This window comes from Hydra viridissima, unplaced genomic scaffold, assembly GCF_058129835.1.
Source record: "Hydra viridissima isolate aposymbiotic clone 2 unplaced genomic scaffold, HvirCarnegie_v1 scaffold_9, whole genome shotgun sequence".
Lineage (NCBI taxonomy): Eukaryota > Metazoa > Cnidaria > Hydrozoa > Anthoathecata > Hydridae > Hydra > Hydra viridissima.
Window position 1 is genome coordinate 2,611,970 of NW_028324308.1, and position 24,076 is coordinate 2,636,045.

Genomic DNA, 24,076 nt, shown 5'->3' on the forward strand with positions numbered 1-24,076 from the left:
ACTTTATAAACTTATAAGATTATAATATTATATTTGAAACTTAATGTATGCAAAGTAGCTGCACCTTTAACAAAATTTTTAAAATAAACTTTAATAGCTTTTAATTATAAATATTTAAACACACCTATGTCATCAGTAACATTTACCAGATGTTCTTGAGACATTTTCATGCAATAAGCTTGTGTAGCTTCCAATGACATTTCAAACAACTCAACATTTTTAACTTCACTTATGCACTTAGTAGTTGACTCATGTTTGTCCTCGATATCAGGAAAAACAACAGGACTTTTCCAACTTGAAAAATACAATGGACCAGTTGTTACATTTGTTTGCATATTTACACTTTGTGAATAATTTTTATTTACTGGTTCTAAAATGTAAAATGGTTGTGTTGCTTCACTGCTACTATTTATCAGTTCTTTTTGAGTTTCCATACTTTCAGGTAAGCAATAAGCTTGGGTCTCTTGAATCACCATGTCATTGTATTCCATACTATCACTAACAGTTTCAGAATCTTCAGTATGATTTGAGGATGTATTAGGTTTGATTATAGCTTGCAAAATGGAACTGGCTCCAGGGAGTGATATTGGATGACTTTTTAATTGATTATCTTTAAAATGTATTTGTTTAACATTTTCATCTTCATTAGATATTTCCATCTAGAAAAAACAAAGATGTTTGAAATATATATATATACAGGTTGTCCCAAAATTAACGCAAGATTTGAAATAAATAGAAAACACAGTTTTTAGTCTTTTGATTGTTATTTTTTTATTGAATCATAAAGTACATAGGATAGGGTTATTTATGGAATAACACATTGGGTATATGGCCTCCATGGCTTTGTATGCACATACCCACTCTTTCATCAAAATTTTTCATTACCATTTTGCATAAATGTGGCTGAATTTCGTTGATGCAGCGTTGAATCTCCTCCTTTAATCCAAGGGTGGTTGTGGGCTTGTTGACATAGACCTGTGATTTCAAATAACCCCATAAAAAGAAATCTAATGTTGTTAAACCACACAATCTAGGGGGCCAATTCTGGTCACCAAAACGAGAAAGTACACAACCTAGAAATGTCTCATGCAGTAATTGAATTGCTTCACGGGCTGTATGGCATGTGGTACCATCTTGTTGAAACCACATATTGGCCACATAAATATCATCCAATTTCGGCAGAAAGAACTGTGTTATCATGCCGTGATATTGAGCACCAATAACAGTTACTGCTTGACAAGTCTCCTCATTTTCAAAAAAGTATGGTCCAATTATGCCTCCAGCCCAAAATCCACACCAAACAGTAACACATTGTGGATGCATTTGTTTTTCAACAATCACATGTGGGTTCTCTGAACCCCAAAAGCAGCAATTTAGCAATTAACAAAGCCATCAAGGTGAAAATCTGCTTCATCGCTTAGGATGATTTTGCTAGAAGAATCAGCATCCATTTGTTGATGTTCAACAACCCATTCAACGAACTCTCTTCGCTGTGCATGGTCATTAGGCTTCAGTTGTTGTGTTAATTGAATTTTATAAGCATTGAGACACAGATCTTGAGTGAGTAAACGCTGTAGAGAACTTCTTGAAACTTGCAATTCTTGTCCAAGATGCCAAATTGAGGTTCCTGGATTGTCACTGACACTTTCACGCACTGCTTCAATATTGACATTTGAACAGCTTGTTTTTAAACGACCAGTGTGTTTGGCGTCTCCAATGGATCCAGTCGCCCTGAGTTTTTCAATTAATCTCTTCACAGTTGATGAAGTTAAAACACTCTTCTGACCATATTTTGTATGAAATTTTTGAACTGCAGCCGTCAAGCTTTCATTATTTTTGAAATATTGTTCAATAATGAAGACATGTTGTTCTATCGAGTAATGCTCCATTTTTACTAACTCTAAACTGTCAGCTGTTGAAGTATTTTTTTTTAGGGTTGCCAACACTTTACTGCACAAATGGCAACAAATTCAAATCTTGCGTTAATTTTGGGACACCCTGTATATATATATATATACAGTACTGTGCAAAAGGAAGTAGCACCTAAGAAATTTTTAAAAATGCACATTTAAATAAATATAAGTAAATAATATTGAGTTTTTATTAAATTAAACTAAGATATTCTTTTAAATAAAACTATATTTATTTATTTTAGTTAATGATTTCGTTAATACTATAATTTTTTTATTAATATTTATTAGATGGTTTCAACTCGTATCATTTTTCACCCACTTACAATGTTTGCTCATTTATTGCGGACAAGGATCAACACTAGAAATTGATTACATCGATCACTGTACTATTTATTTATTTTGTTTAAATTTATTATTGTTAAATATTTTTTGATAAATAAGAATGTGGCAAAGATTTTTTAGTTACTGTTGAGTTCTCGCGTTAATTACAGATTTTTTCGTCGAAAAAAATTTTTTTTTTTTTTCAAAAGTTTTGTTTTATAATAAAATTACTTTTCAGTACTAATAAAATGCCAAAGATATCAATAAATGACAGAAATCGCATCATTGTTTTACATGAAGAGGGCTATAGTCAAGTTAAAATAGCCAAACGTGTGAATTGTTCACGAGCCTCAGTTCAAAAAATAGTTAAAAAAATATAATGAAACTGGTGATGTGTGGATAAAAAGAGGTCTGGTCATCCCAAGAAGTTAAGCCTATGTGATGAACAGTTTTTAAAAATAACAGCGCTACGAAATCGCAAGAAAGTAAGCCCAGAACTCGTTCAAGGTCTTAAAAGAGCTAGTGGAACTTTAGTACATGCATCTACTGTGCGACGATCACTAATAAAATCTGGATTAAAAGGCTGTGTAGCTATTAAAAAACCTTTACTACGCAAAGGTAATAAAGAAAAAAGATTAAAGTTTGCCAGAGAGCACAAAGAGTGGCAGAAAAATCAATGGGACAAGGTATTGTTTACAGACGAATCTAAATTTCAAATATTGGGACGAATAGACATCAGTATGATAGGCGAAGAAAGGGAGAGGCATTGAAAGAGTCATGTCTAGCATCAACTATCAAACATGGTGGAGGGAATATTCAAGTTTGGGGGTGTATTTCAATAAAAGGGGTAGGGGACATTGTTAGAATAACAGAAAAGCTTACAGGTGAAAAATATAAAAATATTTTACATAATCATACTGTGCCTTCTGGACGACAACTGATCGGGGATTATTTTATCCTACAACAGGATAACGATCCCAAACATACTTGCAAATTAGTTAGAAATTGTTTGTCAAATCTGGAAGAGGAGGGAGTGCTTAAAACCATGCCTTGGCCTCCTCAGAGCCCTGATTTGAACATAATCGAACATGTGTGGGACTACTTAGACAGAAAGAAGATGGAAAGGTTGCCAAAGAATGTAAATGAACTTTGGAATGTTCTAAAAGAAGAATGGTATAATATCCCCATCACATTTATTGAAAATCTGTATAAAAGTATAACTAAAAGGCTCCAAGATATTATTGTAAATAATGGTGGTCACACTAAATATTAATTAAGTCTCTATGTATAGTTATAAATTAAAATGTTTTTAATAAAACTTGTATTATATTACACAATTTAATAAAAAATATGTTTGTACATATATCTTTGTTTTAATTTCATTTTGTTTGACATTTTATAAAATATATAAAAATTCTCTTAGGTGCTACTTTCTTTTGCACAGTACTGTATATATATATATATATATGTTTGAATATATAAAAATTCTCTTAGGTGCTACTTTCTTTTGCACAGTACTGTATATATATATATATATATATATATATATATATATATATATATATATATATATATATATATATATGTATATATATGTATATATATACAGTAGCGTCCAAAAGTAATTGGACAAACGCCTTTTTTGTTATATTTTCTCATTAAGTTAACATTTTTATATGAAATTTTGCGTAAGCATGCCAAATTATGCTACAATTATGAAAAATAAAACAAAAATCCTAATTTGGGAGTAATTACTCAAAATTTTGCTAAAAGAATGGAAATGATTGGCTCAAAAGTAATTGGACAAAATAAATTCTAACAATGTTGATATAGCTTAGACTATTTTAACTGCTTTTTCTGAAGGCAGATTTTTATAAAAACATTCAATGATCAAAAATTTGAAATGGGACATAATAAATATTTAAGCGAGGCAGTGAAAAAGTTGATTGTACAAGCATCTAATAACGGTAAGACTGTGCGACAAATTTCAATAGATATGAACATTCCGCGATCAACAGTTGGTTATACATTAAAAATTTTTCAACAACAGAGTTACTTCCAAGTTTCAACAAAGTCAGGACGCCCAAAATCAACAACTTTTTGCCAAGATAATGTTGTAGTAAGATCGTCAAAGGCAGATCCGCGCAAGAGTGCTAAAGAAATTCATAGAGAATTTACTTGCTCTTATGCAACAGCAAAGCATTGCTTAAGACAAAACAACCATTTTGGCAGTCGTCCTGTTAAAAAACCTTTTGTTTCTGCAAAAAATCGTAGAGCACGGTTAAAATTTGCTAAAGAACATCTAAATTGGACAGCAAACCAATGGTCGAAAATACTATGGAGTGATGAGTCGAAGTTTAATATGTTTGGTTCTGATGGTATTAAATATGTTCGACGCCCAATAGATCTTTGAAATGATGTTAAGTACCAAGTTCCTACAGTAAAGCATGGTGGTGGTTCAGTAATGGTTTGGTCATGTTTTAGCCGTGATGGAGTAGGTCCAATTTATCGAGTTCAAGGCATTATGGACCAAAACATGTATAAAGGAATAATCAAAGATATAATGCTGCCACATGCAAAAGACAAAATGTTGCGTGGTTGGACTTTCCAACACTACAACGATCCAAAACACATCTCCAAGCTAGTTACGGAATTTTTAGCTTAAAAGAAAGTTTGTATCTTGGAATGGCCGTCACAATCTCCGGACCTGAATCCAATCAAACATCTTTGGAACATATTGAGAGAAAAATTAGTGTTCCGAAACGATCTAATCACCATGAATTGTTTGAGTTGATTAAGCGCACTTGGGAGGAAATACCAATTGATGTTTTAATTAATTTGGTTGATTCAATGCTGCGTAGATGTAATGTTGTCGTTGCGGCAAAAGGTTTTCAAAAAAAGTACTAGGATTATGCACAGAATATATACATTAAGTACAGAATATAACACTATGTAACATTATATATATTATTTCACAGAAATCTTCATAAAAAATGCTGAAAATTTATCCTTTGTCGAGAATTTTTTTTTTTTAAACAACATATTTATTTTGTCCAATTACTTTTCAGCCAATCATTTTCATTATTTTATTAAAAGTTTTGAAAAATTACTCCCAAATTAGGATTTTTGTTTTCTTTTTCATAATTGTAGTATAATTTGACATGCTTATGGAAAATTTCATATAAAAATGTTAACTCGATGAAAAAATATAACCAAAAAGGTGTTTGTCCAATTACTTTTGGACGCTACTATCAAACATCTTCACCAAAAAAAAAGTTTTTTTAGGCCTTACTGGTTTATCTTCTAGAGATTTTCTATCACTACAGTTTTGGATGATGCTGGTAGGTGATTCAAAAGAAACATAATTATCAAAAATCATTGTTGAATTTTTATATTGTTTAACTGCAGATAACGGAAATTTAAACTCTTGGGAAGTCAATTCTTGAGAGGTTTTAAAAATAGCATTATTAGATATCAAATTTAAATCTCCTGTTATCTTTACATTCGATTCTTTTTTTAAGTAGATTCCAGGAGATTCCTCATCAACTTCAAGTTGGGTTTTGTAATCTATAAAATAAATTTATAACATTCTTAAGTAGTTAAACTATGATTCCAAATTTATTAACATAAAAATGAAATGCTTAATCAACCTACTATAATGTAAAACCTTAAAATTTTTAAAAAAGTAAATGCTAAACATTAAAATACCAAGAAATCCATTCTCAAGAGGCAATGTTTCAGCAAATTGATTTAATAAAGGTCCGATCATAATTTTTGGAGCTTGGTCAGAGAAATGATCTTGTCTTGACAGAAATACTTCTGATAAATTATCATCAGGTTGATTCTGCAAAGGTGCTGAACCTAAATGTTTACAGCCACTAACTTGTTCTGATTCTGTATGAACTAGGGACTCAGATATGATACTTGAGTCTTTGTAAAATCTATTTGATGAGATTTCTAAATAAAACATTAAAAATAATACAAAAAATAACAAAAATATTAAACTTCTTGTAAGCTTCATTTACCATATTATTTAATTTATTTTTTGTTAAAAAAAAGCAGATTAATAAAAAAAAAGTTTTATAATTGTTTAAATAATAGCCTTATTAATTTAGTTATTTATTTAATAAGCAATTAAAAACTGTGTCCTAAATCATTTTTAACAAGAAAATAAGAATAAAATACATCATTAAAAAAAAGTCTCGAAAGAAATTTACCATCACTAAGCATACTATGAAGCACTCCATCCTCCGATATATCATCATCTGGAATAATTGATTCAGAGCCTGGGTCTGAAGCTGTTAATGATTCCGTATCTTCACATATTGTCTAAATTAAAACAACATTAAAAAATTAGAAATTATGGCACTAATTTCACTATTTTCAAAACAGCTTTTTTTTAAAAAAAAAAAATTACAAAGTTAATTTGTCTTAAGTTAGGAAGAATGTGTATCTCAAACTACAGCCAGGTCCAATACAAACCTCTCTTGTAATAACAATTTTACATTTTAGGTCTCCAAATGTAATATCTTCATTGCCATTTAACTGGTACAATTGCCATGGATGAAGAACACGCTATTAACAAAATATATAAAGTTGTAACATAAATTTGAGGAAAAAAATTCTTTAGAAAAAGATTTTTTCTTTTTTTTCACTGAGTAAGGATATCAGTATAAAAAAAAATTTTAAAAGGCATGGAAAAACAAGATTCTAATGTAAAAATACTCAAAAGTGCTTAATACTAATTAATATTTACTCTACATCAGTAAGAGTAGCAAAAACAGAGATAACACAAGTAATATTCACATACTAATTAGCTTGTTAACAAAAAAAAAAAAAAAAAAACAAATTTATAGGTAAATTGTTGCCTTAATAAGTTTGCAAGAGTAATACATATATTGACCATTTTTTTAAAAAAAAAAAAAGCAAAAAAAAAAAAAAAGGATTCACCTTTCCTAAAAATGTTTTATTGTGACTTTGATTGTCTTGAACAGAGTAATGGTCACCATTAATGTGTATGCATGCATGTATCTTTGATAAAGCCTAAAAAGATATTTTCAAAGAATTACATCTAAATAAAATAGAAAACATTAAAAAAAAATTTAAAAAAAAAAAAGTTAATGATCAATTTTAAATACAATGCTAGCTAAACTGCATTTTATCATTTTGTTGTAACACTGATCAGCAAAAAAAACTCACTGGACATTTAACAGTCCATGCATACATACCTGACCATTTATACCTAACCAAGCATACCTGACCAAATTTTAAACTTAATAATGCAGCATGAAATAGCAGCCATGTGATCCAAATTATATTTGTTTGCATGATATAGACAATCAATTATTACAAGAGAAAGATGAAGTTTAAGGATGATGATCAAAAAACATTTTTAGAAAAAGAATGGGCAGTCCTTCTAATTGGATACCTGTAAAGCATCATCAACTGAAATGTCTGACAAATCATCATACAGGAGTTAGTCTAGCCAAATTGCATTAGAATTTGGTCAAACAACTCATCAGCTGCATAAACAAGGAATACCAAATTATATACCTGAGAAAACAAAGTACAGCCAAAGATCATGCATTGCATTCAAGAAAAGTAAGCTGCTGTCTAGAAAACTCTTTCAAGACCTTTATTGCAAGCAAAATGATTGGGATCTGAATAATTTTAAAACAGAGTAGTCTGATAACTATAAAAAGATTTAGATCTTCAAAAAATGAAACAAAGTAAACATACCTTGTAATTAATTGAAACATCAGCTTTTTTGTCTCTTCCAATCAAATTTACACCTTTGAAAGAAAACAAACTACAGTAAAGAATTATAAATTCCATTCTAAAGAAAATTATTAAACCAACTGATTTTCAAAAATATGGTAATTTTTGCTATATATTTTAGGTTCTTTTTTCAAACCATTTAAACTTTCATCGAATAATCTTAACAGAAATATGTAAATAAATGCTGTGAAAACACACACACAAACACATATACAATGTAAGGATAAAATAACTTCCTTAATATTTTGTTGAATTTCTTTCTTAGGTTACTACTTTTACTTCATCTCCCAAAGCTGGAACTTGTAACTTGCCTATAAGTGCAATGTATTTAGTTCAACCTCAACATAGCAGCATTGTTTATCAATTTTTTACATGAATTACAAAACTGCTCATATCCTTTGGGGTTAGTACACATCATAAACAAACTTGGAAAGATTTAGAAAGGGTTGAAATTAAAATAAAGTTTTTGCAGTCAATCACTGTGTTTCTTAACTTATGATATAGAACTTTATTTATGAACAAGTCGAACAGAATAAGCAAGTCACTGTTTAAGGACAGTGTGATTTTCTTTTTGGTGCAGTTAAATTTAGCTGACCTGTAACAATTAAAATCTCACTAGCCTGGTAGCATTAAAGAGTTAAAGTTTCTTATTTGCCTACAGAAGGCCCCTTGAGTTTTCTATACACAGTTGAACAAGGATTGTACAAGTGAGGAATTAGGATCTTCCAAAGTAACACACTGGCTTCACACTCTGCAACACAGATTGCACTGTTGATTCATTAAACCCAACTTTGTGTAGGAGGTCAAAAGTTGAGTTTTTAGGAGTCTCTAGTGTATTTTTAAAAAACCAGGAACAGCACATAAAACTTAAATGATTAGCAAATAATCAAAAAACTGGATAAAGATTGCACTATATGCTTTTTGCAGAGTTTTGTAATTTGATTTTACTGATTTATGGTCTAGCAACAATGTTGATGTTCTGGTGTATCGGATAGGCAGTTTCATCTTGTTTGTCTTTAGGCAATTGCTTCATGATAGGGCATGCAATCCCAGGAGTGTTTTTTAATCTCGGAATTTCAGGATTGAAAACTATAAATTCATATATGCTCACAAATTGTGTTGCATATATAAATCTGACACTTTGCCGAAGTCAAAATATTAACGTTGAAAAATTGATAAATTTAAACTTATTTTGATATTTTTTACTGAAAAAGGAACAAACTGCATAACACATTAAGAGATGTGCATTTAGTTGCGATTAAGCTGGATCGATCAATCTACTTTAGGGTTTATAGGCATATAAAAAACCTGGGGCTTCTAGTGTTAAGAATGGCTCCTGACAGACTTGAACACCTTTTCTCATTAATCGGATCTTCATTAACGAAAAAGTATTGTCCCAGTAGAGTCTCCATGTCTATCGCAAAGATTAATTATTACAATTCGATACCTGGCTACAGGAGAATCACAACAAACTCAGTCCTTTAATTTTTGAGTTGGTAGAGCTACAGTTTGTAATATAATCGAAGAAACTTGTAATGCTATATGGGAAGTTCTCAAAAAAATATTTCTAAGAGCCCCAAATGACATAAAAGAATGGCAAAAGATCATTAAAGAGTTTAATCAGAATTGGAACTTTCAATGCATAGGAGCAATTGATGTAAAACATGTACGAATTGAGGCTCCTGCAAAATCAGGTTCTTCTTTTTACAACTACAATGGATTTTACAAAATGTGTAGTTTTTCACATCAGCTGGTTTAAGAAAATAATAAGCTAGAATGTAATATTTATATTTTTTATTCACATTAATAGGTTAAACAGAGAGGCTAGATTGTTTCATCTTTATCTAAAAACTCTAATTTGAGAAGAAGTGCTTGTATTTGAACTTTAGCCGAGTCTTTGGAATAGTTGTTTAACTGCTTTAGCTGTGGAATTAATGATTTCATAAATAAATAATCTTCATCCTTCTCATCTTCAGTCGGATTTTCAATATTGGAGTTAGTCATTTCTAATGTTTTCACTAAAGTTTTGTCAAGTAAATCATTAGAATCTAATTTTTTTCTTTTTCTTTTAGTTTTGTTATTAGTATGAATTGTCAATTCACTTGACTCTACTTGCACACAAGAATTTACATAATGGTTTTTTTCAGTCACATCTTCAGATAAATGATTATCTAGTTCCTTGTTCAATTGATGATGAATATTTTCAACTTGCTCACAAGCCACCTCAACGTTTTACTCCAAATTTGTTGTTTCTAATCTGGAATTAGAGGTTGAACAAATATTCGATGTTGTTTCACGATGTTCTATAAAAGTATTTAGCCAATCGATTAAAGAAACTGAGGTGGAACTGAATTCCTTCCAGAACCTGATGGGATATTTCTTTTTGATTTCAGCCACCATCCATAACTACTTCAAATGCTTTTACATTTTTCTTCCGCTTGATTAGCAGATAAGTTTGACAGACGACTAATTTCTTCCCATGCATTTTTCTTTTTCCATTTGTCTTTAAATTCCTTATCAAACTTGTCATACAAAATTGGAAACTTTTGAACTTCATTCATAAAACCTGCATTAGACATTTTTTCTAACACACAAGATGGAGCCATTGCCATGCTTTGTAAATTATGGTGTTGTGAATAACATCTTCAAGATGCAATTAGTGTGTGTATAGGTGTTAATGTACGTAGGTGCTAATGTGTGCAAGTGTTAATCTATCTAGTTGTTAAGTTGTTAATGCATGTATGGTCTTAATCTATTCAATGTGTTAAAATGAGGTGGTTGTACTACTGTGTAAAAGGGAAGTGGAGTTTGTAAATTGTATGATTCGCAGCCAGATGGTAAAAATATTGTCAAGTTCATAAAGAAAACAATGACTCATTATTGTCTCAGGGAAGGTTAAAATAATTCCTCAAAATGCATTGTGAGGTTTATTATTTGTAAACATTAAAGTTCACAAAATATCACCATTGCAATGGCGATATTTTGTAAACTTTTTTGCTGTACAAAATAAGCTGCGTGTTTTGCACAAAAAACAAAATACTGTTGCAGAAATAGATTTTTTTCATAACTCACAACCGCAGTTGTACAACATAAAATTTGTTGTACAACCAACGTTAAGTTGTGCAACTTGCACTAGAAAATGTTTCCATTATTAAGCTAGGGATTCTCGAAACGTTTCGGGAAAAATCAATCGAGAAAATTGTTACGTTACGATACGAGAGGTTTCGATCAGTTACGAGAGCGATTTCGAAAAATCAACTAATTTCTCGTAACATTTCGGTTACGTTACGGGAAATTCCCGGTTGTTACGAGAATCATTACGAGAACGGTTTCGAGTTTCTCGTAATGATTCTCGTAACAACCGAAACTCATTTTTCCCAAATTTTCATTTTCTCATTACGAGAATTATTTGTGTTTCGGGATATTTCGGGATATTTCGAGTTATTTCGAGTTCCCAAAATGATTTGCAAAAAATTTGATTAACCAGTTAATCAGTTGAAGGACGCATTTTTAGGACATTTGACGAGCGCAACAGCTGAATTTCGATACATATCGAGAAAATGAAAAAAATATTAATAAAAAATTTTCAATGGTCATAATTTGCTTTGAGGATGGTTTGCTTTTGCAATGTGACGTAGTTTGAAGAAGTGATGAAGTTAAAGAAATAGTCAAATCGCGAAACGTCATAGATTGTTCGGGATCGAACTCACGACTTTCTAATAACGGGACATATGCCTCAGACCGCTCGACCATTGAAACAGTCTAATAAAATTTTAAAAAAATACATTATTTAAATTATACATAGTACATTTACTTTTTAAAAAATTAACAAAAAACTGATGAATATAAATACGTTAAGAGATGAATATAAATACGTTAAAATACGTTAGCTTTTCTACTTTAATGTAAAGTAATACACTACAATAGTTATTGTAATTTTATTTCATTAAAACAATACAATAGTTCTCGAATTTTATTGTATTGTTAGAAGAAAAACAATACAATACTTATTGTAATTGTTTTTCATCACAACAATACATTACTAAAGTAAAATTTTGTTATTGTTTCTGTAATGCTTGAGTCTTCTGCGGCTGAAAATTCAGCCACTTATAGACTAAAAATTGCTTCTGCGGCTGAAAATTAACGCATGCGCAAAGTTACATCGAGATGACAAATAAATGATAACATCAAAAAAAAACTAAATTCTCAAAAGATTTTCCAATCGATAGGTCGCTCATTGTATTTTTTAAATTATCTTCAAATTCTCTTCAAATTCCTAAAAGATATCTCACAATGATATTTAAGTTAAGAAAATGAAGTAAATTAATATGAATACTTGCGCATGCGTTAATTTTCAGCCGCAGAAGCAATTTTTAGTCTATAAGTGGCTGAATTTTCAGCCGCAGAAGAATTAATCTTCTGTAATATTACGATACAATTTTATTGTATTGTAATGTGTAATTGTATTTAATTTTTACAATTACAATTACAATAGTCCTAACCCTAGTCTTGATAAGTAATATAATAAAAGACTTTAAATTGATATTTTCAACCTTTAATTGTGTTTTTTAAAAAAAGAAAACAAAATTCAGCTGTCGCGCTCGTCAAATGTCCTAAAAATGCGTACTTCAACTGATTGACTGGTTAATCAAATTTTTTGCAAATCATTTCTGGAACTCGAAATAACTCGAAATATCCCGAAATATCCCGAAACACAAATAATTCTCGTAATGAGAAAATGAAAATTTGGGAAAAATGAGTTTCGGTTGTTACGAGAATCATTACGAGAAACTCGAAACCGTTCTCGTAATGATTCTCGTAACAACCGGGACCCGATCGAAATAAATTTCTCGAAAGTTTAAAAACTTTACTCTCGTAACTCAAAAACATTTCGAGAAGAGTTCCGTTACGAGTCTCGTTTCGTAACGTATCGAAACAAAAATAGTTTCGAGAATTCCATGCTTATCCATTATAAAACAAAGTTGTTGTGCAACTGTTGTATGACATTCCTACAACTATAGGAAACTAAGCTTTAGACAACTAAAAAAAGTCAGCTATGATAAATCTTTACCTGTCAAAATATAAACATAGTTATTTGCAGAATAGATGATGAAATACTCTGTTTAAATGGGTAATATACAGAATGTTTATCAATTGATAAATGAATTGATAGAAGAAAGGATAGCTTGAAGAGAGAACTCTCTAATAACTAAGTCAAAAATCTTGACATTGTTAAAATATCTCTATATTATTTAAAAATTAAATAATATCTTTAATGGTTAATATTTTACTTAAATGATAACTTGCTATAATCATCAGTGTATACCCATCTCTAGTGTATACCCATCTCTCAATACAGGCATTTTTCTTCACAAGACTTAGTTAGGTTTTCGCAAATCTTTCATAAAGAAATTTGTTTGTAAAGACATTGTATTTGATATTGTTTCTATAATACGCCTTGTTGTAGTTTTTTGTTTATTAGGTTTCTGAATATAGCTGATTAAAACTTTTCTGTTTTTTATAGTAAACCCAAAATTAAAGATTTTAGTTAATGCTTCAACAATATTGTTGAACAGATATTGAGTAATGCACTATAAAAATTATAACTCTATGGAAAAAAAAAAGCCAGTTCCTATGTAAAAATGGGAAAGATTAAAAACAGTTATTGTTAAATATATAAAGAATGTAGCAAAAATAAAAAGAATTTGTCAGAGGATAGTTAAATTTTAAGGGAAAAATCCTTTAAAAAAATCCTTAGGTCCTGTGGAGAAATTAGCTTCTGTGGGTAAAGTATTAATTTAATGAAGTCAGGGTGAGGGTTTAAAAATAGTCAGGGGGGATGCTGCAGGGGGGATGCAGCAAGACCATTTATTCTATTTCACTTTCCTAAACTTTAAAGATTTAAGCTTAACTTTTGTTTGACAAAAAAATCTTTATTGCAGTGAAATTCAAAATTATAGCTTTTACATATGAGGAGCCCACTTGCAAAAATTGCCAAATCCAACTAAACTGATTTTGAGAAATTGAGGCTGTTTCTATGTCGACAACATTTACCAATTTTTTTTTGTGCTTGTCAAATTTAAACCATATAGTTGGACTAATTATAATACATATGCAGAAAACAATAAATTTTTAAATCATTTTGAAGTAAACATGTATAAACTTTGAACTTAGCTAGTTTTTAAAAAGTATAGTGGACTGTTTTGAAAGTTCTTGGTGGAATGTAATAATGCATAGTTATGCTAAAAAAAATAGTTCTTTTTTCAGCAAAGTAATATGCATTATTACTTTATTACCATTACAGTGTTACTTATTCTGTTACATTACTTGAAATTCTTTATCTTCAACTTTTATTGACTTATTTATGTAAAAATAAAATCATTAAAACCTATTTGTTTTTTAAAGTATTGATTTGTAATAACGTTTATGCAGTGCTTAAATTGGATTAAAAATGCTTTAGAATATTAAATATCAAAAATAAAAATCAATACTATTGCATTTGTATGAAGGAAATGTACAACAAAACAAGTTCAACAGATGCAATATGTAAGTTAAATATGGCTATATGCATCTTCCTCATGTTCTGGTTGTTCCACTACAACCATGTGAGAATCATTCACGACATTGTACAGAAAGCGGAATCAAATCTCTTGTTCACAGTTCCAGAATCAAGTTTTTAGTATTACTTTTTTTTAGCACCTGCTACTGGGACTCCTTTCTCCACTTGAGCAGGAAATAACAAGCAGTTATAACCTTTTTTAGTTAAAATTTGAGGAATGTTCTTGATACAACTAATATTTGGTTCAGTTTGAACCTTGACATTATCAACTGGTCCTCTTGTGATGAAAAAAAAAACATTTGTTATTCTGTATCTTTATGGGTTAAGTGGTTTTTTAAAAATTTTGTCAGTGACTGACTTGAAATTCATCACATTCTAGTCAAAGAGATGATTTTTACAGTTCCTTATGAACTAAAAACATTATAACACTCTTTTGGGGAGTAGATTCTTTCCATTTTCCTTGCCTTTTTTTAAGCATTCCAAAGACTCGGTTACATAGCAGAAATGTATACCTTCAAACTGGAAAGAGAAAATTAATTTGTTTGACTGAATTTGGTGCATGTGTTATTAGCCAGTAACTTGCCACTTAATTAAGGTACTGTTCTTGTTTTGTCCACCACAAGCATCAGACACCAAGCACCTGTTTCTATTGCAGCGCTTGTGAAAACAGCACTGGATCAAGATGAGCTATTCTTTTTGAATCCATAGTCATTCCATTTATAGATATGAGCATTGTCTTTCTTTAGAGATCCACTTCTGTTGTTTTCCCACAATACAAACATTATAAATGTAATTGTTGACTGTAATATGCCTGGAACCTTAGGCAGGACTTTATTTTGCTGATGATTAAAGCATATGGCTTTTAAACCTTCTCTCTGTTCCTTCACTAGGTCATAAAATGAATTGTCTCTTTTTTTGTGAATGATTAAATCAGTCATCAAACTTTTCTTTCTGTGTTTTTTTATACATCTTTTGTTTGGTTTCTGACTCTTTTACAAAAAGAACAAGCATCAGTATTGGAGGATCAAAATCCTAAATGGAAGTTTAATTTAAAAATCTTTCTGAAATATTCATAGGCCACTAGTAGATTAGGGTATTTTTAGCATACATTTTTCAAAAACTTTCTATGTTTTTAAACTCAGATGGCAAATATAGTTTTCTAGATTTATTTCTGCTATAAAGGCTCTCTCTGTCTTTATAGCAGAAATAAATCTAGAAAACTCTAAATGCTGTAAAAGACTTTTTAAAATGTATCTCTGCCTGAGATACATGCAATAATGATGTTTTAACATATATTTTAAATGACATAGTTGTAAACCTAAATAAATATCTAGTTTTAAGCAAATAATAGCTCAAACCCTTTACTTAGACCAGTTATTCATTGTGTTGCTTGAAGGGGAAGATGAGCACACAACTGTGGGGCTAAAAAACACATTTTTTTAAAAAAGCTGAATTATTTCAAATTGACAATATTGCTAACTTAAACAAATAACTTTGCTTTTTTTTTTTCTTCTTTTTTTTTTTTCTTGCTGTACCTTTAAAAGGTTGCTTATTAGCATTTACTCCTACAGCTGTGAAAGTTTGATGTCAGCCATTTTGTATTGACTAGTGTGCTATTACAAAAGAAATTTCCATAGGCTTATTAAGAAAGATACCATCCTTGTGATTTGCTAGGGACTTTTGATTCAGTAACTCAATTTGACTTAGCTTCTTTTGAAAAAGTATGGATTTCCCCCCCCCCCCCCTTTTTTTTTTTTTTTTGAAGGACTTGAAATCATTAAATAGCTATCATATTTGAATGAGTGATAACTTTCAGTGTAGAGTAGAAAAGAGTTAGAAAGAGCTAAAGAGTAGAATTTATGAAAAGTTGAAAAATTGATACATAACACTCAGAGTGACATTTAGGATGAGATAAGTGTGAATAAATCTGAAGACTTCATTTTTAGGATATGACATTATTGCTCCCTATTGCTATATTGTTTACTAAAATAAAACATTACAGGAAAAATATTTTTAAGAAAATAAAAAGTAAAAAAATATGCATAAAATTTGTTATTTCACAAAAATACCTTCATACAGGGGAAATGTTGATTCCAAGATTTCTTTCTTTTCTGAAAGAATTTCTAGTTGTCCAATCTACCATAAGGAAAAAAAACCATGTATCAAAAACCATTTATCAATTGAAATCCTAATCATTATATACTATAAACAACTTTAAATAAATAAAAAAATCCTTTTTAGAATTTTACCATCTCATTGAAGTTTGATGGATGATGGCTATATAAGTTATTCCTATATAAATTATTATTATTATTACTATTATTATTGTTATTGTTATTGTTATTATTATTGTTGTTATTACTATTACTATTACTATTACTATTACTATTATTACTATTACTATTACTATTATTATTATTATTATTATTATTATTATTATTATTATTATTATTATTATTATTATTATTATTATTATTATTATTATTATTATTATTATTATTATTATTATTATTATTATTATTATTATTATTATTATTATTATTATTATTATTATTATTATTATTATTATTATTATTATTATTATTATTATTATTATTATTATTATTATTATTATTATTATTATTATTATTATCATTATTATTATCATTCTTCTTCTTCTTCTCCTTCTTCTTCTTATTATTATTATTATTATTATTATATAATATAATATATTAATATCATTTATTTCTATAAAAATTAGAAAATACTAGCAGTTAGTTCATATTGAAAATTTTAAATTTATCCCTAATCATCTTTTTTTTCAACAATGACAATAAATCCTCTTTTATCCAAAATTATTAGATATAAAAAAAAAATATTATGAGGAGAATTTAGTTAAGTTTTATTAGTTTTTAGAAATATTTTAAAAGCAATTTTTTGAGATAGTGAACATTAAGGACAAAAATTGCAAAATATAAATTTTTGTTAGTAAACTATTATTCAAAGCTTTTCAATTAAACCATAATATATATTACAACATATTTTAACCATAATAAACTTTTATGTAAAGCCAAGTTAAAACAAAATTACTTGTATAGCAACTTTATATGAAAAGTCTTTTAAAACTCTAAAAACTAACTTTTAAAAACTGTCTTAGAAATTTATCTACAAGCTTAATTTGCTTTCTTACTCCACTAAAAACCAACTAAAATAAGTACTTAATAAAACAAAATGTAATTAGGTGCAAAACTATAGTTTGAAAAACATGATCCAAATAAACAAACTTTCAAAGAAACAGTTTCTAAATAGTCTTAGGGTCAATAAAATTCATTTTTGCTCTTGAAGAAATCTCTGAATGAATGCTAATTGTAGCTTTCAGGCTCAAATGTGAAACTTTTATTTTTTAGGGTATTTTTTATAAATAAAATAAATGCAAACATCAAAGACATTTGTCAAGAAAACTTGTAAAGGTAGTATTGTCAAAATAGTCTGCAAACATTACTTGTAGGGCTGCTAGCTCGAACATGTTCAAGTTCAAACATTCGAACTTTACGCCAAAATTTCAACATTCAGGTTCAAACTTTTTTTGCTTAAAAGTTTGAACTTTCAAAAGAAATGCCTTAAAGGTCATTTCAATAAAACTGTTCGTGATTTTAGTGATGAAATACTTTGAAATAATCAAAAAAAAACTAATTGCTTCGTTACAAAAAGTCATTTTAACTAATGGAAAATTTAGCCTAACATTTGACGAGTACACATCAGTTAAAAACAGGAAATTCATGAATTTGAATATTCAGTATAATGGAGGATTTCAATCTCTTGTAATGTTAAGGGCACATGGCACAATGTCAGCATCAAAAGCTATTGAACTAATTAATAAAAAACTTAATTCATTTAATTTAAGCTTAGAAAAAGATATTGTTGCCTTTGTTACAGATGGAGCCAGTTTGATGAAAAAAATTGTCTATGACACTTAACCAGAATATCAAATGTACAATCATGCTACCCATTTATGCATAATTGATGTGCTTTTTAAAAAAAAAAGTGCTGCACTACCAAACAATAATTTTGACAATGAACCTGTTGATACCATTGAAGTTGGTAATAACAATGAAGTTAATGAAACCATTGAAGTTGGTGATACTATTAAAGTTAATGATTCAATTTAAGATCTTAATGAAGATTATGATGGTGATAGTGAGGGAGAAGATGAAAACTCGATTGATTATGTTGAAACAATTCAAATATCTACTGAAAATTTGGTACCCTCATTGAAAACTGAATTTCAAAAGCCAGTGGCCAAAATTCGAAAATTAGTACAAATGTTTCATAGATGACCTGTAAAAAATGATGATGATCTTCAGCCAAATATTATTAAAGCATTTGGAAAAGAAAAAGCTTTGATTTGTGACTCCAGGACAAGATGGAGCAGCACAATTGGTATGTTAGACTGGTTTTTGGAAGTCCAAAACGAAATAAAAATAGCTTTAATTAGCAAAAACACTGATTTTCCTCTTTCTAAGAATGAACTAGATAAAGTTAATAACTTTTGTGTTGCCCTAAAGCCGCTCAAACTAGCTACTGAAGCATTTTCCAAACGTGATGCTGATTTATTGTCTTCTGAAATTATAATTCAATTTATCCAGAAAAAATTGAAAAAAATTTGAAAAAAAAAATGAAACCAACACGCCAATTAGTCAACTTGTAAAACAGCAATTTGAAAAAAGAATTGTTGAAAGGAGAAACATAAAATTAATACATCCAATGAAATATTTATCCAACCCAGATGTTTTGAATCAAGATGATCAGTTTGGGAATAAAATAAAAAGAAACTCAATAGCAAATATTGCAACTTATCTTATTCAAAGATTATTCCAGTCTAGTGAGGAAGACTCTGATGCTGATGGAGAAGTCAATAACAGTGATATAACTGATGATAAGAAAAATACTAACATTAAATTGACTTTAGCTCAAGAACTTAAATGTTTCATTAAAACATCTGATTTTCAAATGACAGTACACAAAGGTGAACTTGGATCTAACCTCATTAAAAAAGAAATGCCTCTTTTTAAAGCAGCAAATCAAGACCCAAAAATTTAGAAATACTTTTTAATGCTCTTAAAACTATTCCTCCGACATCTGTGGAGGCTGAAAGGGCTTTCTCTAGCCTAGGCTTATTTGCAACAAAAATAAGGAGCTCATTAAGTGATGATACATTAGATGCATTTAAACAAACACTTAAAAATACTGAGTGATGTTGTTTATTCTAAAATAGACATTTTTTTAAGTTAAATGTAGTGAAAATGAGAAGCGGGTCTCAATAATAAATATTTTTGTTTTTATAAATAAACAGTTTTATTATTAGATTAATAAATGGTTTAGTTTTTAACTTGTACTCTTTTATTTTGCATCTTTTAGTACATTAAAAAAAGTTCGAAGATGTTCAAACTTTTTTCCCAAGTAGTTCGAACACGTTCAAGTTTGAACTTCTAAAAAAAAGTTTGAATTGGCAGCCCTAATTAAGATATGTGAGATGCTTTAATTGTGCTTTAATTGAGCTTAAAGCTTGATTGAGCTCAATTAAAGCACAATTGAGCTTAAAGCTTGATTGAGCTCAATTAAAGCACAATTAAAGCATCTCACAAGTAATGTTTGAAGGCTTTGAATTGTTTGAACAATGTTGAGCTGAACTCTTTAATTTTAGGGATCTGGTCTACTCTAAAAATTCTCATTTCTTCTATAGAATTACAAAGTAACTGTTTAGAACAGTTTGACTACAAAAAAAAACTAATCTTGATGAACTCTGTAGAGTGTCCTTGGTAACTTAGTCTGCAGTACTGTTCATGAGCTACTTATAAGCAAAAAGCTTAGGTACTAAAAGTGGGTATAAAAATATTACTTTTCTAAGAAATATACTCTCACCCAATAACTATATTCTATGCTAAAACTGGATTTTAAGAAAAAAACTTTAAAGGTTATTTTAGGAGCAGCTCATGATTATTGACCATTTGTTGAGTATAAACATGAAATAAGGATTTTTTTTTTCCATAAAAAATAGCCAATATAAGTCTCAAAAAAAAAAAAAAAAAAGAAAAAAAAAAAAAGAGATGTACAAAATAATAAATTTTTAAAAGTAAGAATCAACACACAAAATCAACATATAAAATCATATGAAAATAATCTGAAATATTAAATATTATAAACTATCAAAATTTTGGTGGTAATTTTGGTTTAACTTAAACACCATGATTTAACTGTGGGGAATATTTTTTACCTTAATTCTTTTACTTTGAGAATTCTCTGAAATTTCTTCATTAAAACTTAAAAGTTGTGTTGAATCATTATCATCCATTCTAACAACATTACCATCAATATATATACATATATCATTAATTCTAACAAGTGTAAATAAAGTAATACTGGATTAACTTGAAATACAAGTTATGAGTGGCTTTAAAACACCAGAAAATACAATTTCTCTTTGTAAATTGAAAATTCATAAGAAATTTTTATATATATATATATATATATATATATATATATATATATATATATATATATATATACACATCTCTAAACCAACAACGATTTAAATTATATATAGATATAATAAAATTACACATAGAGTAAACCTTAACAGTCTTAATAATTTTTAAAAATATTTAACGCATGGATATTAATACAACATCTTTAAAAGTAAACATGAGCTCACTTACGGCAAGAAAGTTCCGCCTGATTATGCGATTTGGTTTTTTTAAGCATGATAGATTAATTTAACACCAAACTTTCCCACTTTTTCTTTTCCAAGCAACGCATGTAATAAAGTTTTTTTATTTTTCTAACTAAAATACAAGTTAAACAACGAATTTCTTTTACTTTCAGTATGTTACAAATTCTGTATTAAACTTCTGAAGTATGCAAAGCTGTCAATCTGAAGCAAATACTGACCCCATAGTGTGAAATTGAAATTTAAATCAGCGTTTTTAAATGAATAAAAATTTGACATTCGTACACTAGAATTAGATTTGAATTTTTAAGGCACTCCAACTTTCTGTCTAGCATTCCTACCCAAATAAGAAAAGAAAGCTATAACGGTTGCCTTAAAATCGAACATTCTTGATATTCTTAATCAATTTGCAACAGAAGGGTCGCGATTTTCTTTTCACTTTTATTTTTTTGGAAAAAATAACATCAATTACCTAATGAATTCATTTTGTTTTTAGTTTTCAGATTGATTTTCTATTATTTTTTGTCACTATTACCAAAAACGATTTTAAATATTTCTTTCCTTACAATAATTATGATTAACTGAGTTTATCAAATTTTATTAATTTTTGTCATAGCAAGTGTTAAGATTAAATATTTTCCTGATATTCAAATTGTTCGTTTTTTTTTTGTCTTAATCATTAAGAACTCATTTCAAAATCTTTATTTCGGATCATATGTTACCTTAATTCAGTTATTCTATTGCCTCTTGAAAGAGCATAATAAATTTTTTATAGAGATCATCCTGGGGATTGTGAAGACCACTAGAAATTTAAACTTTCCATGGATTCTAAGGAGTTAATTTTAAGCTATTCGGAAATTGGGAATGTAATTTTATTTTTTCAAGGCATCATCTTACTTAAATCTCGTTGAAAATTAGTGATTTTCATTGATAAAAGTCAGAAAATTCATTTTTGGAGGCAATTTTTAAATTAGTACCAAGAAAAAACGTGTTACTTTGAGAAGAAAAAGTTTCAACAATATTTTACAAAATCAAAAAAGTTCTGTATTTAAAGAAAAAAGTTGTTTTAGATGGAAAAAAAAAAAAGAAAAAAAAAAAAAGGTCGGTATGATGTTTATCTGGTATTTAAGACTTTCTTGTATGTATATAAAAGTCGTCTATAATAACGAAATATAAAAAGCATTGCGCTACTGTTCAATTTATTTTACATACAACATTGGACATAATGGCTTTTAACTATTCAATTGGGAAGTAAAACATAAAATCTCTTTAGCTGCACTTGCCACAACAGTGCTTTGAAAAATTATTTACGTATTTCCACACAATTCAAATTTTCTTAGCAACGATTTTTCTTTCGTTTTATAGCAACAACTAAAAATATTTTGGTGACTTTTCTCCGTGAAATATTTGGTTTACGGGTTGGCAATCAAGCTTCTGATTGAGGTCAAATAACACAACAAATGTGTAAATTTTTATATTGTCGCATTTACGTTCCAGAATGTTAATTACTTTTTTTTTTTTTTTCAAAGTTTCACAGCATTCCTGTTGCAAGAATAAAAAGCAAAATTAAATCTACTGGGGTTTTGATCAGCGCAATTGTTCCCAGTTCCATACTGAAAATTTTGTGACTGCTTGGCGGAGAAATTTGTTCAAAATAAAGCAAGTTTATTGGCGTTCTTTTTTTTTTTTTTTTTTTTTTTTTTTGTCGCTTTTACCTAAAAGATGGCAAATTTTAGTTATATATTCATAAAAAGATTCTTTGTAGTATATATATTTCCTACTAAAATACAAATTAATAAACCCCAAGTTGGACTTCATACTCTTGAATCTCAAAACTTACGAAGAGTTTAAATCTCGTTTTTCTTCTCCTACGAAAGAAAGAAAAAGTTCGGTTTGAGAATTTCGTTTGAAATTCTTTTTTGTGACTTCGCTTCACCAACTTTTGTTCTTATATCTTTAGCCATAACTCTTTTAGAGCTAAAAAAAATTCTGATGGAATATTATTTAAAGTCCCCCTTATAGTAAAATACAAAAGCACCTTTTTTTTGAGCCTTCAGGAGGTACCTTAGCTTTTCACATAATTAGCTGGGTTATTCTCTGCATGCTTATAATGACTGAATAATTGAATAAAAAGCGATTTACAATTCATTTAACTTCGTGTTGATTAGAAAAGTGGGAAGTCATAAAAAATTATAACTTATTATAATTTATTATAATTCTGAAAATAAAATCTTTAACATTACAAAAAAATTTTCCTGATGACGAAGTTACTATTTTCATGAGCTACCCTAGTAGAGTTGAAGCACTTTTGGCTTGAGGATCGGCGCTTGGTTTTTCCGTTAATAACGAATAGTAACAAACAAAGTACAAATTCCATTATAATTCTTTTTAAAAAAACCGAATTTTGTGAAGTTGATTAAAAAAGAAATTTTAATGAGTTTAAAGCAGCAAAAGTTTATGGCGTGACAAGTTTTTATTTTCATACAATTTTTTTTATTTTTGAAAATAAGTTTAACGGTTTTCATCGAATAGCAATTCAGCGCAATTGAAGGGTTGAAATAAAATAATAAAACGCTTGTGAGATACCGCCAGTTTTTTCCTGGAATTTTGTTACTTTGTGTGCCTAAATATAAAAGTGCACTTTATTCGTTACTATTCGTTATTATTCGTTAATATTCGTTATTAATGGATAGACAAAATGCTGTTTACTTTTAATGACATGTTCCTTCCTTTTAAAGTCTTGACAATATCCTCTTATTCTTCAGCACAAATATTTGAGAAGACAAGAACTAGTGAAAT

The 24,076-nt window shown here is 28.8% G+C and overlaps 1 protein-coding gene and 1 pseudogene across 11 annotated transcripts in view; both read right to left on the bottom strand.

Annotated features, from left to right (window-relative positions):
* The window catches only part of LOC145185581 (uncharacterized), a 31,560-nt gene extending 10,613 nt beyond the window's left edge, over nucleotides 1–20,947 (bottom strand). For 6 of the 11 annotated variants that reach the window (XR_016455590.1, XR_016455589.1, XM_090097617.1 and 3 more), the window contains exons 1-9: nucleotides 20,825–20,943; nucleotides 16,641–16,707; nucleotides 7,974–8,026; nucleotides 7,185–7,277; nucleotides 6,717–6,809; nucleotides 6,452–6,563; nucleotides 5,943–6,191; nucleotides 5,527–5,801; nucleotides 125–659 (exon numbers count right to left, since the gene is read on the bottom strand). Coding sequence is in view for 9 of the 11 variants with exons in the window: in XM_090097617.1 (XP_089953743.1) it covers nucleotides 125–659; nucleotides 5,527–5,801; nucleotides 5,943–6,191; nucleotides 6,452–6,563; nucleotides 6,717–6,809; nucleotides 7,185–7,277; nucleotides 7,974–8,026; nucleotides 16,641–16,707; nucleotides 20,825–20,902 (1,555 nt within the window). In the remaining 2 variants the exon portion in view is untranslated. Of the gene's footprint in view, nucleotides 1–124; nucleotides 660–5,526; nucleotides 5,802–5,942; nucleotides 6,192–6,451; nucleotides 6,564–6,716; nucleotides 6,810–7,184; nucleotides 7,278–7,787; nucleotides 7,895–7,973; nucleotides 8,324–16,640; nucleotides 16,708–20,824 lie in introns of those variants that run through there. The other 5 variants (XM_090097621.1, XM_090097620.1, XM_090097618.1 and 2 more) reach the window with 5 other exon arrangements.
* On the bottom strand, nucleotides 9,719–10,753 carry LOC149883593 (uncharacterized; annotated as a pseudogene).
* Nucleotides 20,948–24,076: the final 3,129 nt, after the last annotated feature.